Consider the following 18,626-nt stretch of genomic DNA (forward strand, 5'->3'; position numbering starts at 1 on the left):
TAATCATGGCCTCTAAACCTTCAAGCTGCTTACTGGACCCTATTCCAACTAAACTACTGAAAGAGCTGCTTCCTGTGCTTGGCCCTCCTATGTTGAACATAATAAACGGCTCTCTATCCACCGGATGTGTACCAAACTCACTAAAAGTGGCAGTAATAAAGCCTCTCTTGAAAAAGCCAAACCTTGACCCAGAAAATATAAAAAACTATCGGCCTATATCGAATCTTCCATTCCTCTCAAAAATCTTAGAAAAGGCTGTTGCTCAGCAACTCACTGCCTTCCTGAAGACAAACAATGTATATGAAATGCTTCAGTCTGGTTTTAGACCCCATCATAGCACTGAGACGGCACTTGTGAAGGTGGTAAATGACATTTTAATGGCATCGGACCGAGGCTCTGCATCTGTCCTCGTGCTCCTAGACCTTAGTGCTGCTTTTGATACCATCGATCACCACATTCTTTTGGAGAGATTGGAAACCCAAATTGGTCTACACGGTCAAGTTCTGGCCTGGTTTAGATCTTATCTGTCGGAAAGATATCAGTTTGTCTCTGTGGATGGTTTGTCCTCTGACAAATCAACTGTAAATTTCGGTGTTCCTCAAGGTTCCGTTTTAGGACCGCTGTTGTTTTCACTATATATTTTACCTCTTGGGGATGTTATTCGAAAACATAATGTTAACTTTCACTGCTATGCGGATGATACACAGCTGTACATTTCAATGAAACATGGTGAAGCCCCAAAATTGCCCTCGCTAGAAGCATGTGTTTCAGACATAAGGAAGTGGATGGCAGCAAACTTTCTACTTTTAAACTCGGATAAAACAGAGATGCTTGTTCTAGGTCCCAAGAAACAAAGAGATCTTCTGTTGAATCTGACAATTAATCTTAATGGTTGTACAGTCATCTCAAATAAAACTGTGAAGGACCTCGGCGTTACTCTGGACCCTGATCTCTCTTTTGAAGAACATATCAAGACCATTTCAAGGACAGCTTTTTTCCATCTACGTAACATTGCAAAAATCAGAAACTTTCTGTCCAAAAATGATGCAGAAAAATTAATCCATGCTTTTGTCACTTCTAGGTTAGACTACTGCAATGCTCTACTTTCCGGCTACCCGGATAAAGCACTAAATAAACTTCAGTTAGTGCTAAATACGGCTGCTAGAATCCTGACTAGAACCAAAAAATTTGATCATATTACTCCAGTGCTAGCCTCCCTACACTGGCTTCCTGTCAAAGCAAGGGCTGATTTCAAGGTTTTACTGCTAACCTACAAAGCATTGCATGGGCTTGCTCCTACCTATCTCTCTGATTTGGTCCTGCCGTACATACCTACACGTACGCTACGGTCACAAGACGCAGGCCTCCTAATTGTCCCTAGAATTTCTAAGCAAACAGCTGGAGGCAGGGCTTTCTCCTATAGAGCTCCATTTTTATGGAACGGTCTGCCTACCCATGTCAGAGACGCAAACTCGGTCTCAACCTTTAAGTCTTTACTGAAGACTCATCTCTTCAGTGGGTCATATGATTGAGTGTAGTCTGGCCCAGGAGTGGGAAGGTGAACGGAAAGGCTCTGGAGCAACGAACCACCCTTGCTGTCTCTGCCTGGCCGGTTCCCCTCTTTCCACTGGGATTCTCTGCCTCTAACCCTATTACAGGGGCTGAGTCACTGGCTTGCTGGGGCTCTCTCATGCCGTCCCTGAGGGGGTGCGTCACCTGAGTGGGTTGATTCACTGATGTGGTCATCCTGTCTGGGTTGGCGCCCCCCTTGGGTTGTGCCGTGGCGGAGATCTTTGCGGGCTATACTCAGCTTTGTCTCAGGATGGTAAGTTGGTGGTTGAAGATATCCCTCCAGTGGTGTGGGGGCTGTGCTTTGGCATAGTGGGTGGGGTTATATCCTTCCTGTTTGGCCCTGTCCGGGGGTGTCCTCGGGTGGGGCCACAGTGTCTCCTGACCCCTCCTGTCTCAGCCTTCAGTATTTATGCTGCAGTAGTTTATGTGTCGGGGGCTGGGGTCAGTTTGTTATATCTGGAGTACTTCTCCTGTCCAATTCGGTGTCCTGTGTGAATCTAAGTGTGCGTTCTCTAATTCTCTCCTTCTCTCTCTCGGAGGACCTGAGCCCTAGGACCATGCCCCAGGACTACCTGACATGATGACTCCTTGCTGTCCCCAGTCCACCTGGCCGTGCTGCTGCTCCAGTTTCAACTGAACCGCGGCCCTAGGACCATGCCCCAGGACTACTTGACATGATGACTCCTTGCTGTCCCCAGTCCACCTGGCCGTGCTGCTGCTCCAGTTTCAACTGTTCTGCCTTATTATTATTCGACCATGCTGGTCATTTATGAACATTTGAACATCTTGGCCATGTTCTGTTATAATCTCTACCCGGCACAGCCAGAAGAGGACTGGCCACCCCACATAGCCTGGTTCCTCTCTAGGTTTCTTCCTAGGTTTTGGCTTTTCTAGGGAGTTTTTCCTAGCCACCGTGCTTCTACACCTGCATTGCTTGCTGTTTGGGGTTTTAGGCTGGGTTTCTGTACAGCACTTTGAGATATCAGCTGATGTACGAAGGGCTATATAAATAAATTTGATTTGATTTGATTTGAATTTGATTTAGTGGTGTGGGGGCTGTGCTTTGGCAAAATGGGTGGGGTTATATCCTTCCTGTTTGGCCCTGTCCGGGGGTGTCATCGGATGGGGCCACAGTGTCTCCTGACCCCTCCTGTCTCAGCCTCCAGTATTTATGCTGCAGTAGTGTATGTGTCAGGAGGCTATGGTCAGTTTGTTATATCTGGAGTACTTCTCCTGTCCTATCCGGTGTCCTGTGTGAATTTAAGTATGCTCTCTCTAATTCTCTATTTCTTTCTTTCTCTCTCTCGGAGGACCTGAGCCCTAGGACCATGCCTCAGGACTACCTGACATGATGACTCCTTGCTGTCCCCAGTCCACCTGGCTGTTCTGCCTGTGATTATTATTATTTGACTATGCTGGTCATTTATGAACATTTGAACATCTTGGCCATGTTCTTTTATAATCTCCACTCGGCACAGTCAGAAGAGGACTGGCCACCCCACATAGCCTGGTTCCTCTCTAGGTTTCTTCCTAGGTTTTGGCATTTCTAGGGAGTTTTTCCTAGCCACCATGCTTCTACACCTGCATTGCTTGCTGTTTGAGGTTCTAGGCTGGGTTTCTGTACAGCACTTTGAGATATCAGCTGATGTACGAAGGGCTATATAAATACATTTGATTTGATTTGATATGAAAAGTATGTGGACACTTGCTTGTCGAACATCTTATCCCAATATAATGGGCATTAAAATGGAGTTAGTCTCCCCTTTGCTGCCACAGCAGCCTCCACACTTCTGGGAAGGCTTTCCACTAGATGTGGGAACATTGCTGCGGGGACTTTCTTCCATTCAGTCACAAGAGCATTAGTGAGGTTGGGCACTAATGTTGGGCGATTAGGCCTGGCTCGCAGTCGCAATGTCATTGTAAACTGTAGCGTTAAGATTTTCCATTATTCCTCCTCCACCAAACTTTAGTTGGCACTATGCATTGGGGCAGGTAGCATTCTCCTGGCATCTGCCAAATCCAGATTTGTCCGTCAAACTGCCAGATGGTGAACCGGGATTACTCACTCCAGAGAACATGTTTCCACTGCTCCAGAGTCCAATGGGAGCAAGCTTTACACCACTCCAGCTGACGCATGGTAATCTTAAGCTTGTGTGCAGCTGCTCGCCATGGAAACCTATTTCATGAAGCTTCCGACAAACAGTTATTGTGCTAATGTTGCTCCCAGAGGCAGTTTGGAACTCGGTAGAGAGTGTTTCCACCGAGGACAGACCATTTTTACCCAATCACTTCGCTGCTGAGCCGTTGTTGCTCCTAGATGTTTCCACTTCATAATAACAGCACATACAGTTGACCGGGGCAGTATTAGCAGGGCAGAAATTTGACAAACTGACTTGTTGAAAAGGTAGTATCCTACTGTACTTATTTTATGTGCCAGTATCTTAAATGGGCAATCTGAGATTCAAACAACAAAGCATCCCACCACTTTTTTGATTAACAGTTGAGGGATGAGGTAAAACAGCTGAAATAATCTCATTAGGCATTTATACATTATATTCATCAATAATCAATGACTATTAATAATTTACCTAAAAGTCCAAAAATTCGAGCCCAGGCTCTGTCGTAACCGGCCACGACCGGGAGGTCCGTGGGGCGACGCACAATTGGCATAGCGTCGTCCGGGTTAGGGAGGGTTTGGCCTTGTCTCATCGCGCACCAGCGACTCCTGTGGCGGGCCGAGCGCAGTGCACGCTAACCAAGGTTGCCAGGTGCACGTTGTTTCCTCTGACACATTGGTGCGGCTGGCTTCCGGGTTGGATGCGTGCTGTGTTAAGAAGCAGTGCGGCTTGGTTGGGTTGTGTATCGGAGGACGCATGACTTTCAACCTTAGTCTCTCCCGAGCCCGTACGGGAGTTGTAGTGATGAGACAAGATAGTAGCTACTAACAATTGGATACCATGAAAATTGGGAGAAAAAGGGGATAAAAATTCAAAACAAAACAAAGTCCAAAAATGTATATACACCAATCCCAGATTGCCAAAGTAAATCCTATATGAAGAAAGAGCATAAAAAGACAGACAGACCTTGTTCCATGGATTATCTTTATTGCAGAGAGCAGTCCAGTTCATTGTCATACCAGGATACCATTACCAATAAAGAATGCTACAAATACACAATCCAAACACTCACGTACAAGTCTGTTTAAATCATTCAAACAAAGAGCATTAACACATCTATCTCTATATCGGAAGCCAGAGTGGTGTGTATTAGGGACAGGAGTTTTTTCTGGTCACGTGGGTAGGAAAAACTCTGCTGGGTCCCTAGTTGTTGCTTAGACACACTACGGCCCAGAGTTTTTCCTGATCAGTCACACAGACAGGAAAAACGAATGGCCCTAGTGTGTATATTTCTAAGTGTGCCATTGGTATAGACCAGAACAGTGCATGTTGTTACACGGTAACACAGCACTGTGCAGTAGTGTTCCCTCAGTGACATGTAATACAGTAGAACAGGAACAATGAGGTACAACAGTAGGCAACAGCACACTAGAATCCAGCCCTGACAGATTGTAACATTAGAACAGAGCCATAGGGAGATAGAGATGGAAGTTTAACCAACATTAATGTCGTCCTAAATTCTTGCTACTCAGCTGGTTTGCATAGCTGGCATAATTTAGGATCATTAACAGGACCGTTAGTGTATTGGTAAATATTGGCTGCTATGGAACCATGTGATACTATCTCAGAACATCAGAGTGCTTTTTGGTGGCCAAACTCTCTCTCAAGTGAGTCAGTCACTCAGCGTTGTATGATACAGTGCTGCACGTGAGTCGCTCTCTGTAACAGCAAATTCTGACAGTTTTCTTCTGTAGTAGTTCAAACACTACATGTATAGTCCACAACAGGTCTTTAAACTCAATCAGATGTATTCAAGCCTGGTCCTGGGGACCCACAAGGTGTGTAGGCTTTTGTTTCAGTCCAATACTGAGTCTCCTGCACCAGGATTGAAGAACACTGCCCCTAGTAGACTCTAAAATATAACACTGAATTGGGTAGAACCATATAAAATGGGGTCAACAATGATTATTACCACTGAAAGCAGCATGGAATGCTGAATTCCACACATCACCACCCTACCAAAGTACTATATCATACCGTGGTATACAGTGAAATCAACCAGGACTAGACAGTGATGTCATAAATCTGCACTGGCAGCCAAATAGTAGTCCCATGTCGATGACATTTAGACTGTGTGACTATCAACATGAGGTGGAATCCATAACCCTGTCACAGTTCAAGCCATTCCATTTCTAGGGTTTAATGAGCTTATCTGACCTTTGGCATCTCAGCTGTGAGGCCACTTATCAATAAACAGATTGAAAACAAATCAATGATTAATACACCACAATGCCCCTACCAGCTTTAAGGGAAATAATAATAGTAAAATCCTACATGCAGGAAAATGATAAAAACCAAACCAAATGTAATCCTACAATAGTTTAGACAGACAGGCCAATTCTGATCTTTCCTTCACCAATTGGCCTTTTGACCAATTAGCTGTGATAAAGATAGGATGTGATTAGGTAAAAAGAACAATTAGTAGAAAAAAGATCAGAATTGGGCTGCCTGTCTCAATGCAGTCTAAGTACAGCTGCATGGGTGAACAAGCTGAGCAGAGGCACAGCATGGAGAAATGAACATGTTTTATACAATATCAGAGTGCTTTTAGTAACCTCTGGGAGAGGGAGGGGTTGGGGAGAGAGAGAGTAGAGGAAAGAAGAGTTGAGTCAGAATGTTAAAGGAATGCAAGTCAAGGAAAGGAAAATGGAATGAAGGTGCAGTGAGTGTAGAGGGAGAGATCAAGCACTTTGTTTTTTTATTCATTCTTTCTCCCTCACTCGCACTCGTTTTCCCGGAGGACATTGAACATGTTGACTGTGAGGCTGGTTGGCCCCTTCCTCTCCTTCACTGCCGGGTGTCCAAACCCTTCATCTTCATCATCATCACCATCATCATCAGCATCCCTATCCCTCTCCTCCTCCGGCTCAGAGCTGGACTCTCCCTCCTCCTCCTCATCCCTCTCTCCTGCCCCCTCTTCCCTCCGTCCCTGTAGAGCAATGATCTCTGCCAGGTCTGGGTGGGACTCCCACTGCTCTGTGTAGCGCAAATCCATTAGTTGAATAATTAATCAATCAATCAAAAACACTTTTCTTCATGTTTTTTTGTACAAAGCCCCAGTCATCAGTTTAAAGGACGGAAGCCAGATGAACATGAACATAGATCCCCTGCTGGGATTTGACCTTCCCCTGCATGTCTGTCTGCCCGCCCTTTTAAATATGAGTCTCTGGTTGTCTGTACAGTAGTGATATAGTGATATGCCTGATGCCTCACTGTTTGTCATGACCGGTCTATGACCTCTCTGATTATTGTATGACCTGTATACTGACCTCTCTGATCGTTGTATGCAGGTGGTCTGAGGCACAGGCACAGCCTGCCATCAACGGCCAGCCGCAGCAGACTGTTAGCCGCCCGATACACGTCGTTACGAGCTGCCTTCGCTGTCTTATAACCCCTCCTCTCTGCCCAGGCTGTGAGACAGACAGGGAGAAAGAGAGAGAAGAGGAAAGAGAGAGAACAAGAAAGAGACGTAGGGAGAGAAAACAAAAATTGATAAATTGTTATTGTATTATAATTTTAACTGTTCCTGAGAATTTTCCAAATGTCTCCCTGACATCCAGACAAGAGGGCGTGTTTCAACAGTTTACAACCGGACTAGAGGTTCTAGAACCAGACTGGAGCTGGTCCTTACCCTCACACACGTCCCAGGCTGTCCAGCTGTGCTCGGGTCCCTGCTCCCTCTCCCCCCCCTTGGGTGCATGCTGTGGGCCCTCCACGCTGGGGTGCCGGAGCTTGAGCACCGACAGGAAGGGGGTCCGCTCACACAGATAACCCACAGAACTGTAGGGCTCCTGCAGCTGAGACACTGGGTAGATACCAGCTAGGATCTAGGGAGAAAGGGGCAGAGAAGAGGAGGGTGAGAGGGAGGAAGAGGCGTAGATACAAAAGAATGGAGGACAAGTGTTTAGAAAGAGTAAAGCATGATGAGAAAGAGAGGTAGGAAAAAAAAGTAGAGAAAAAGTTTGAAAAGGGTTGACGGGTAATGATTGCTTTTATACACAAAGCTCTCCTCAGTAGTTGAGACTTAAACGTGGTACGGATTGGTACAGTGGTACAGCCTTCAAATGGTCAGAGGGAATATCATTTATTCTTCTATTCTCCAAGACATTTCCTTCACAGGCTGTCACCAAAAAGTGATTTGACCTGGGATTCTAAGGGAATGGGAGGACATAGTACACACACAAACATACACACTTACACCCTACCCACTCCCTCCTCTCAGTTACCTGTAGTTGTTTGTTGACTAGTGAAGGGAAGACCAGTCCAGGGCAGTCACACAGTTTGACCGTGGGTGTGAGGTAGTAGGTCTGGAAGTATTTGGTGTGGCCGGGGGTTCGAGACACACTCACCACCTTCCTACCTACCAGACTGTTCAATACTGATGACTTCCCCACGTTAGGGAAGCCTAGGGAGGGAGGGAGGGAGATTATACATATATTCATATTCCCTTTGTAGTAGACATTTCAGAATGCTAGAGGGGGCTGGTGGGGGAACAAAGCTTTGAGGTACACAAGCATAACTTCATTTATCAAGTTACTAATCAGTGACAAAAGATGACTGATTGGGAGGTAGGAAAGCAAGCTTCCAACATGACTGCTCACCGATACAGCCCAGCGTGAGTACGCCATCTTTATACAGCTCCTGGGAGGGGCTGCTCATCTCCATGGCAACATCACTCTGGTGCTCCACTAGCACAGAGTCCGCCCCCTCCTCTGACTGCTCTCCCTCTGGTCCCATAGCAACCGCATCTCTCTGGATCTTCTTCTCCCAGCTGGACAAGTCCACTACAAGGGGTGGGGGGTAACAATGGTGAACACTCCCTACAGCCACTCATTCTGCACACTTCTGGAAAAAAAGTGGATAATCGGGAAGCAGCCTTACTTGTCTTCAGCCTATTTTAAGACTACTTCCATTCAGTGTTGGTTCTTCTATGATATACCCTTACAACGCTGCACCCACAGATCTTTGTACGAAGACATCAATCCTTCATTCAACAGTAATTAGCTATGCTAAGGAAAGTTCCTGGCCAAAGCATTAAGTAATTACAGACTTGCATGGTTAGCAATACATGTGTGAAATAGGTACTAAGCCACCCAGGTGGGTGTGTCCCTTTCACCTTTTCCTGCTGTGATTTCCTGACACGCCTTCAGGATGTGGGTGGGGCCTCCAGCATGTCCCCACCCACATGTACCCTTTTTTCTCATCCTCTTCTTCTGAAGCACTAGAGTCACAGAGACAGATACAGACAGTGAAAAGGTTCATCTGGTGATCAAGTACACAGTTCAACATCACCAATCAGCTCTCATTATTCTCCCTCGTCTTGTGTGGCACTTTCGCTCCAGTACAACCACCCTCACTCCCACCTACCTGTGCTGTATGGCTGGCCGGGGTGTGATGTGAAACAGACACAGTGGAGGTGTGGGAACTGTGTCTGGAGGTAGTGTGTCCAGGCCAGCACCAGGGGAGGGGGACACAGGTCAGCTTTGTTCAGCACCACCACCACCTGCTTCTGCAGCTCCCCAGTGATGTAGTGGTAAAGCGCTGGGGGAAACTGCAGCACCTGCATGGGAGGGACACACCAGGAACACATTCATTAAGACATGCATGCTCGGTCTGGCAAACAATTTAAAGACTGGTACTGACCATGTATAACTTACTCTGTCTGTGGCTCCACCTGGTGGATACTCTATGTATGCAATTCACCATATGGTTCAACGCATAATGACACCATAATAGTGACTATTAATTACATTATCATGGTGACAGTAGTAAGTTGATATTGATACTATGGTACATGACTAGCAGCAGATAATGACAGTAGGAGGAGTTTAAAAGAGATGATCCACCGGGTGCCTGATGTCCACGATGAGCAGGATCACATCGGACATCTCCAACACTCTCCACAACTGTCTCCACGTCTGAGAGAAAGAGGGGGAGAAAAGAAGAGGGGGACTATAAAGTGTTAAGTTATATGAAGAGTATATAGGTTTTACCTACCCTAGGTTTTGCTCAGTGTCAGAGAAAGAGGTGGTTTTTAAACGATTCATTCAAGTTTATGGAATATTGTAGAATGAATAACTCTTTATTTATCCATCAAAATGGACCTTTCTGCTGACACAATACGCCCCCCCCGTAACTAACCGGTCACTAACCTCAAGGCTGCCACCTCCCTAAAGAGCATTTATAAAGGGTGTATAAAGGGTTCTGAATATATCGTTTCCTCACCTCCAGGTTGTGCTCAAAGTGGCTGAGGGATCCAGGTGGGTTTCTGGAGTGCAGGTCCTTCAGATATTCCCGGTATGACTTCTCTTCTTTCCTCAGCAGCTCCTCACGATTCATCCCATAGTTCCACGGAGGTCGCCGCGGAAACTCAAGACCTGAGATTGGAGGTCAGTGGCACAGATACGTCAAGCATTGACACAAAGTGAAAAGACCATGTCAAAACTCCCACTAGAGTGGTTCTTTATTTAACAGCATTGAGAGGCTCAGGGTACAGGTCACGTACCAAATCACATCCTATAGTGTACTACTTCGACCAGAGCACATATAGCTTAGGTCAAAATGAGTGTACTAAATAAGGAATAGGGTGCCATTTGAGACCTTTATTTAACAGCATTAAGAGGTTGTTATGAGGCTCAGGGTCAAGGAGCGCTGACCTTTCTCTGTGGGGTAGATGTCGCTGATGTCAACCTCCAGGTCCTTGTCTAACATCTGGTCCAGAACCTTCTCTCTGGCAAGCTTCTTCCTCCTCTCCACCTCCTCTCTGCTCTCCTTCTCAAAGTGCAGACGGAACCTGAATGGACAGAGAGATGAGTATAGCTGTGTGTAGAAGGGAGAAATTGGGCAGGGCGAGTGTGTGAAGGACACAAAAGCATCTGTGTGCAGAGTCATGAATATCAGGTGTGTATGACGTGGGTGTTTGTTCTGACAACAGCAGTTTTTGTAATTTACCATTGACCTCTGTCAAAGTTGTTTGCTCATGGTTCCGGATTCCTACAGTAACATGTTCTCATTTAATTATTTTGTCTCTTTCGGCCTCTTACTTTTAATATCTATAGACATAGCTCTAATTAATCTTTCCATTAACCCTTTTGTTCAAGCCCAGCAATAACACACCCGTCTTTGTGTTTGTTTCATAGCAGGTGAAGTACAGTATTACATTAGCGCTGGTCCCGGGTGTTATGTGTGGCTTGCTCTGCGTCTACATCAGTAAGCCACGTGTGATCCCCTGGACCAGAGCTAAGTATTACCTATGCTAATGTATTGGTAACTCACCTATTGGGATCGTATCTGCCCTCCCTGATGCCGGGCTGCTGGTTTATCCTACTGACATCTGTGGTTTCGCTATCTGAGGTGTCCGACTGTCTCTCCCTGTCCATCCCCCGCTCCACACTGGCATTACGGCTGCTGGGCCCTGAGCCTGGCTCACCTGAGGCGGAGAGGTCATCATAATCAGAGAGTTACATTGAACCCTTCCCAAATGGCACCATATTTCCTATATAGGGCACAACTTTTTGTTGTGCACTATATATAGGGGATAGGGCACTATTTGGGACACAAACACACAGAGGACAGAATGAAATCTAGCCTCTATGTCAGCACTTGGTACCAAACAAAGACCACATTCCACAACGTTCTACTTTAGAATCGAGGGCATATACTTTTACATATATGCTATCTACATTGCATAACACATAGCTATCTATACATTTAGTAATCGTCTCAATACTAAACTTATGTAATAAATCGACAGTGGATGTTTTCATAATAAATATATTTTCATTACTAGCTGTAGAGTGTAGGTATGTGATCTCCAACACCTTTTGTTATACCCTCAATTTGGGATAGCTTAGCTATCCTATTACATAATTTGATAGCGAGTCTGCGCAGTAGAGCTTACACAAAGTGAAAACAATACCAGTGTAGTACAGTGATGCTGATTTCTGTGCATCAATACTTTCCCACTTCAGCCCCATCAATGACAATGAATGACGCCAGCAATACAATTGAGCGATAAGGTCACACACATTGCTAGCTCTGTAACGTCGTCACCTCCAAGGTACTAGCTAGCAAGCAAGGTAGCTAACGTTTGCTAGAAAGACCCAAATACATAAGATATGCATGTTATGGCAAAAAAATAACGGCGTCCCTATTCTTTAATTGTAGCAATTTCTTACAAATATATCGGGCAACTTGACACAGCTGTCTGCTTTCAGGAGCAACAGCACTAACTAGCCAAGTTACCCAACTCTCCGCGTAACGTTACAAGTTAGTAAAATGAAAAGCTATGCTAGCTAACGTTAGAAAGTGTGCGTGCCGAAAATGCTGTCATTGCAGCTCACGTTACCTCTCTTTCTTTCCCGTTTCACTTGCATCTGTTTCTTCTTCTGTTTGGTGCTGAATGGCTTTTTCCGAGGCATGTTTGAATGAAAAATTACAGTTTCGTAGTGTGGGTTTGTGTTAGCTAAGGCAGAAATACAGTAACGTCGTTATTTACTATCATGAAGTTTCTCGACTCCTACACTTTTCACCCACCCGACGCCATCCGGCACTGCAGAAAAAATGTTGACTAAGTTGAAAAACCATTCAATGGTAAAACATATACAGTTTATATTTACTTATTCTAAATGTTATACGTTTGAATCATTGTCTGACAAGACATGGAAAGTTAATATTGATAGGAAAAAAACATTTAAAGAATTGTATAGTAAACCTCCGATTCAACTATTATTACTCACGCTAATGTTGTTCACGATACACGCGTTATTTGCGTAACACATCACACTACAGCAGATCAATGAATCAAGCGTTTCCTTGACACAGGCAATCAACATTGCCAAGTCCTTACATGCATTAGGGCAAATTTACGTCTACAGCTGTCATATTCAAATGTGGCATTCAAACTAAAGCTCTGTGGTTACAATAAATTAAACAGCAGCATCTCACCCTTTCAAACATAGACGATCTTCAAAATGAATCTTTATCATTACTGCAAGTGCACAATGTGTTACAGGAAGGCAAATTGTTGGATTTCAGTGAGGTTTTTATTGTTTGATAAGGGAAAACACTATTTTCATACGTATCAGTCTGTTTGTAAAGGCTCATACACTTTAGTATAACAGTAGTGGAAGTATAGTCAGAATATATTTGGATAACAATGATATTCTTAGGACACAAAATAAATATGACAAGAAATACATAGAACAAGTACCAGCTGATCACATTCACTTCCCAGTTCTTACAGGGTCAAGTGAGGTAAACAGGGCTCTATGATTGGCTTCTGGACTGAGGCAAAATATCAAAGTGTTATATAGTATATAGATTATACATTTATTTTTAACACACACACATATACACTGGTATGTATATCAATATATACTTTTGCAGGCCTTTTTTTACAGAGCCTACTTCCCTTTTTTTTCCAGTGAAAAAGATGTAAAATGTGTTCACAAGGTAGATTACAGTAACCATGATAATGGTGATGTAATCAAAACCTGATAGTATCTGTGGGAAAGTAGAAAAATTTACCTTAACAATTCTCTGTTAGTTTCAGTTATACACTTCACGGACGTGACCACAATCAAAGTTGTGTTCGTATGGAGTAGAAGGATAAAAAAAATAAAACATCTCTTCACTCATTGTTCTCTTTCAGTCATTTTTTGTCTCTCTTCCAAACCATTGTAGTGACGGACAGAGAAACACTCCTTTACAAACAGTATACACTAGCCATTCATTATAAAAGAGTACAAAAACATACAAACTCAACATTGGCTAAATGAAATGAGAAACCAGTACAAAAAAGTACAAAAAGTCCATCTCTGTTCGAACATCTCTTATTCCTCTTCCATTACCCACCTTTCAGGCACGTCTTCCTATATCCCCTCTGTATTGCTTTTATCCAGTCTGTCCATAGGGCTCCTCCAGTTTCTCTCAGTCTCTACCACTCTTCCCTCCCACCCCTATGAGTTTAGGTGCTCCACCTGAATGGTGGAGGTAGCCACGGTGAGACAGAGGTCCTTGTGGGTCGCTAGGTCCGCCACACTGACTGATTTGAACTGGATGTCCCCTGCAGCGACTGTTTTATACTGGTGCAGGTCAAAGGGGCAGGATGCCGTCTCTGCCTGAGAGTAGCTACCCTGGTTTTGTCCTTGTCCATGATCTCCACCTTGTCCTCCGGCTCGGACTGCCCCACTATCAGTGCCCTCTCCTCGGCCTTGGCCATGAGAACCTCCCTGGTTCTGGGTATGGCTTTGGTTCTGTTGGTTCTGCTGAGAGTGCTGTGCAGCAGCCACCGCCGCTGCAGTGAGCGGGTCTGAGTTGTGTTTCTGCATGTGTTTCACCAGGTACGTCTCCTGAAAATAGAATAAAGAGGGTTAAAGTGAGAGGTGACAAGTGTACACAAACACACACTATGCACAGACATGCACTGTCTGAAGCCTGTGAAAATGCCTGTTGAAAGTTAAAGGTCTGCGACTACTACATGCTGGGTGCCTTAACAGTGGTGTTTCTCTTACAGAGGTGTATGTGCGGTTGCAGAGGCCACAGGAGTAGAGCTTGGCGTGTTTGACCGTGTGAGTGGACAGGTGGACTTCCAGACTGGCTGCGTCCGTGTAACCACGGTTACAGTTGGTGCACTTGAAGGGTTTGTCCTTGTTGTGCTGCCGTCTGTGAGACTGGAACAAAACAGGACCGTTCAGGACTCATCTTCAAATGGGTATTTGTAAGACTGTAACTACTAAGGGTTAGTATTACTAAGCTTTCACCACTGGGAATAAAAACCAAAGAAAAAAGGGACAGTAGTCACCTGTAGGTTGGAGAGTTGTGTGAAGGATTTCTCACAGCCCGTATGAACACACTTATAAGGCCTGTCTCCTGTGTGGATCCTACAGAAGCATGGGAGAAATGTAAACGGGCCCTCCATATTCTCCTTTCAGCTATCCTGTGATCCACACCATTACAGATGAGGGAGATGAAGAGAGGAAAACACTGTAGACTATTGAGATGTCCCCAGATAGAGATAGAAAGTCTATTGAGAGTCCCCCCCCCCACAGAGAAAAAGTCTATTGAGAGTTCCCCCCCCACAGAGAAAAAGTCTATTGAGAGTTCCCCCCCACAGAGAAAAAAGTCTATTGAGAGAGCCCCACAGAGAAAAAAATGTATATTTGCAATGCCCCCATAGAAAAAATACTAATGAAAGGCCCCCACAGAGAAAGGGGCAGATAAGTAGTACCCTCACCTGTTGTGCTGCTGTAGATGACTGAGCTGTCTGAAGGACTTCTGACAGAAAGAGCAGGTGTAGGGTTTCACCCCTGTGTGGATGCGGATGTGCTGGGCCAGATAGCTGGAGTTGGCAAATGACTTAGTGCAGTGGGGACACTTGTGGGGCTTGGACTCAGTGTGGTTTCTGGAAGAAAGAAGAGAAGATGGAGAGAGGGAGGAGTGGAGAACAGTGTTGCTTTTCTTTAAACCTTGATTGATAGGGACATCACACTTAAACTCCCTCTATTACTCAGTGACTGACTTCTAAAAATTACATTTCTCTAAAACGTAACAGTACTCCACTCTGACTCAAATTATTTTCAAACTGATCATGTATGTATGTATGTATGTATGTATGTATGTATGTATGTATGTATGTATGTATGTATGTGTGTGTGTGTGTACACGCAATAGAGAAGCAGCAGTGTAGAGGTAAGGATACCAGACAGACAGACAAGAGACAGAGGGACTCGAAGTAGAGACTACATACAATCGTGCGCACGCACACACACGGCCTGCGTCTTTCCTTTTCACAGACATCCACACACACAGTGCTAGCAGCCAATAGAGGGGAGGGGAGAGGGGCAGGCTAGATAAAGCCTGTAGGGTAGAGCAGGTCAGGTGGAGCTGCTGTGAGCAGTACCGTGTGTGCTGCTGTAAGTGACTGAGCTGTCTAAAGGACTTCTGGCAGTAGGAGCAGGTGTAGGGCTTGGCCCCGCTGTGGATGCGGATGTGCTGGGCCAGGTAGCTGGAGTTGGCGAATGACTTGGAGCAGTGGGGACACTTGTGGGGCTTGGCCTCTGTGTGAGACTTGGAGTGGATCTGCATGTCTGACTTACTGAAGAAGGTCACAGCACACATCCGGCACCTACGGGACAGAGAGACAGACCAGGGAGGGAGGACGAGTGGGAGAATGGGAAGACATGAAGGAAATGAGGGCATGAGCAGGTGAGAAACAGAGAGATGAAAATACAAAAAGCAAGGACAAAGAGACATGGACATGAGAGATGGGCAAGGGGGAGGAAGAGAGTGGAAGAAGGGAGAAGCATGAGACAGCAAGTGGGAAAAACAAAGGAAGAGAGCAAAATAAAAAATACAATGGGATAGAAAGCAAAAAAAGGAGCAAATGAAATGAATGAGGGATGTGAACAAAGCAGACAGAAGAAGGAGGGAAGGGGGAAGAGAGAAAGAGGGTGAAATCAGTGAAAACAGCAGGAAAAAGAGCAGATTCTGCTGAAGCAAGAAATAGAAAGACAAACAGATTGCTTGAAAAGTAGGGAAACATTTATGAAGGAGAGAAAAAGAGAAAAAAAGGAAGACAGAAGCAGGCAAAGGAGTGCGTGTCCAATGTGTGCAGGGATGTGTGTGTGTGGGGCGGATGCATGAGGGAGGCAGAGAACGTGTGTCCATGCTGCAGAGTAAACACACAGTGTGTTCCAGAGAGCAGGTACATACACATAGTGAAATACTTAAGCAGGTGTATGTGCTGCCACAGCATGCAGTGGAGTCGTTCTGTGGTTTGTGTGTGAGAGAGAAAAAGAAATGCCCGTGCCCAGCAGCACCTAGTGTTCATCCACAGCCTGTGTCTAACCTCTCTGTCCTGACTATCACAACATACAGACATATGGGTGTGCAAGCATTCCACAGCTTCACATTCCTATGGGGATGCACAGCACAGCAGGTGTTTTTTGGCCCTTCTGTGATGCCATAGGTCCGTACCTGTAGGTCTTGTTGCAGTCTTTCCCGCCGTGGTTCTCGTCTTCGTTGGCGAGGTCGTACGGGTCAGTTGTATAATGCTGCGAAGACATAACCACCTATCAAATGTCACACAAATATTAGAATCACATCCATCATATTAAAAAGGCACACTGTTGTAAAAGACTACATTAGCAACAACAACAAAAAAGCTTAGTCTGAAAACCAATAGCCTGAGCTTAGTCTGGAATTGTTTTAGAGGGAATAGGTTTGATTTTGGTTACTATGGAGTTACTATGTTAACTGTCTCACCTGCCCCCCTGACGCCAAGTGAGCCAGAATCAACGCCTCATTTCCGGCAGAGAGGGTGTGGCCACCGGAAAGCACCCCCCTCCCTAGTGTTGACTTCTTCTTCCTTCCTCGCTTCAAAGGTGTCGGCATGACGATCACCTGGGGGGTTCCACCTTCCTGTTTCTTGTCTAAGTGAAAAATGTGTGTCAGAGCTTGACAGTGCGTGAGTGAAGCGTGTATTTTTCAGTGTTAGGATAAAGGAGGGTGGAGACAATCGTGTGTGTTACCTGGAGTGTGCAGTGTAGAGACGATCATGGTGGGATGTCCAGAGACAAAGGACTGAGAGGAGGAAGCAGGAGAGACCAGCTGTGTACCTTGAGGGGTAGTGATGACCAGACCCGCTGCAGAGAGGGGAACATTTAAATAAGATACAAAACAGACATTGATGGAAAAAGACAATGCAAAAGTGTGATAAATAGTACACTAACAATAACAATTGACACACACACACCCGCTGTCATGATACCAGTGGAAGCTACGGGCACCACAGCGATGTTCTGGGTGTGAGGGGGGTGTAGGTGACCCCCTTGGCCCTGCCCCCCTCCCTCCTGCTTGGGGACAGTGAGCATGGTTGTCTGGTAATGAGAGGAGGGGAACGAAGTGTTCTTCTCCTGGTCCTTCAGTTGCTTCAGGAACATGGCATTCTCAATCTGACAGAGAAAGTGAGAAATCCTTGTTACAAAATTACAAACTACAAAAATAGTATTTGCTACAATCCAAAGGTGTCATACTTTAACATTTAACAATATACTTTAACATTTTAAACGGAAATGTTTCACTAAACATACCTGTCCTTGTACAGGCACAGGGGACCAGAAGTACTGAGAGTTAAAATGGGAATCCTCCATAATTTCTGTAATGGAAGAGTAACACCACCATATCACCACTCCGCCAAACAACTAATCACTCATCAATTGAAATAAAATTGGCTACATTGTTGTACGTCCGACTGGCACCTTTGGGCGACAATCTTAAATCACACTTCACATACATTAGCTAGCTAATGAAACAATAAATGGTAACTATGTTGGTACTTTATTTGGTTTAGATAGCTGAAATATTTGGACACATATTACAATAATTATGCCCCCGGGTTACACAATGATATGACTTGTTAAAGGCTAGCTAGGTAATTTAGCTTCCTACTAGAAATGTGCATTGTTGTGGTTGCATAGGAAGGAGGACCGTGCTAGCTCGCTATTACATGGGTTTTCCCCTTCAAAGTAATTCATTTGGTGATGGGTGGTGATACAATGTAGCTAAGCAATAATTCGAACACAAATACGATGTCTAGGTTGCTAACGTTACTTGTTAGCATTTTTCTGAGCTGCAAGTGCTAGGCGTTTACAGTTAGCTAGACGTTCCAATAAAACCACGAGAGGAATGTTATCGGACTCTCGCGTCTTCGACGCCTGTAAAAATAGAAAAGCAAAGCACCAAAAAAAATCGAGGATTCAAAAAAAACTGAAGGTGAGAGAGAAAAAAAACTATCGCTCAGACTTCCGGCTGTCCAGACAGAGAAGAGACTCGTCGGGTACAAGTCGCTCAAATTGAAAGAGAATTACTATGATT

At 45.0% G+C, this 18,626-nt stretch overlaps 2 protein-coding genes across 4 annotated transcripts; both read right to left on the minus strand.

The window, feature by feature from the left end:
- Positions 1 to 4,662: 4,662 nt before the first annotated feature.
- Positions 4,663 to 12,545, minus strand: LOC135520378 (guanine nucleotide-binding protein-like 1). The gene is made up of 13 exons (XM_064945879.1): positions 12,488 to 12,545; positions 12,097 to 12,300; positions 11,025 to 11,178; positions 10,406 to 10,542; positions 9,975 to 10,126; positions 9,596 to 9,667; positions 9,117 to 9,309; positions 8,866 to 8,970; positions 8,351 to 8,533; positions 7,976 to 8,154; positions 7,381 to 7,576; positions 7,019 to 7,159; positions 4,663 to 6,725 (listed from the first exon to the last, which is right to left on the minus strand). Exons 2-13 carry the CDS (start codon positions 12,167 to 12,169, stop codon positions 6,466 to 6,468), a joined length of 1,845 nt encoding a protein of 614 aa, XP_064801951.1. The 5' UTR covers positions 12,170 to 12,300; positions 12,488 to 12,545; the 3' UTR covers positions 4,663 to 6,465.
- A 232-nt stretch (positions 12,546 to 12,777) lies between these two features.
- On the minus strand, positions 12,778 to 18,577 carry LOC135520379 (zinc finger protein 384-like). 3 transcript variants are annotated; one of them, XM_064945880.1, is made up of 11 exons: positions 18,201 to 18,577; positions 17,843 to 17,907; positions 17,506 to 17,704; positions 17,282 to 17,395; positions 17,016 to 17,182; positions 16,728 to 16,804; positions 15,652 to 15,876; positions 14,986 to 15,153; positions 14,554 to 14,632; positions 14,264 to 14,422; positions 12,778 to 14,101 (listed from the first exon to the last, which is right to left on the minus strand). In XM_064945880.1, the coding sequence occupies exons 1-11, from the start codon at positions 18,211 to 18,213 to the stop codon at positions 13,709 to 13,711; spliced, it is 1,659 nt and encodes a 552-aa protein (XP_064801952.1). In that variant the 5' UTR covers positions 18,214 to 18,577; the 3' UTR covers positions 12,778 to 13,708. The 3 variants fall into 3 exon arrangements, with proteins under 3 accessions (XP_064801952.1, XP_064801953.1, XP_064801954.1); XM_064945882.1 differs by having other exon boundaries at positions 13,962 to 14,101; positions 14,554 to 14,688; positions 16,728 to 16,822; XM_064945881.1 differs by lacking the exon at positions 15,652 to 15,876 and having other exon boundaries at positions 16,728 to 16,822.
- Between the last annotated feature and the right edge of the window lie 49 nt (positions 18,578 to 18,626).

This window comes from Oncorhynchus masou, chromosome 29 (genome assembly GCF_036934945.1).
Source record: "Oncorhynchus masou masou isolate Uvic2021 chromosome 29, UVic_Omas_1.1, whole genome shotgun sequence".
In the NCBI taxonomy this organism is placed as follows: Eukaryota; Metazoa; Chordata; class Actinopteri; order Salmoniformes; family Salmonidae; genus Oncorhynchus; species Oncorhynchus masou.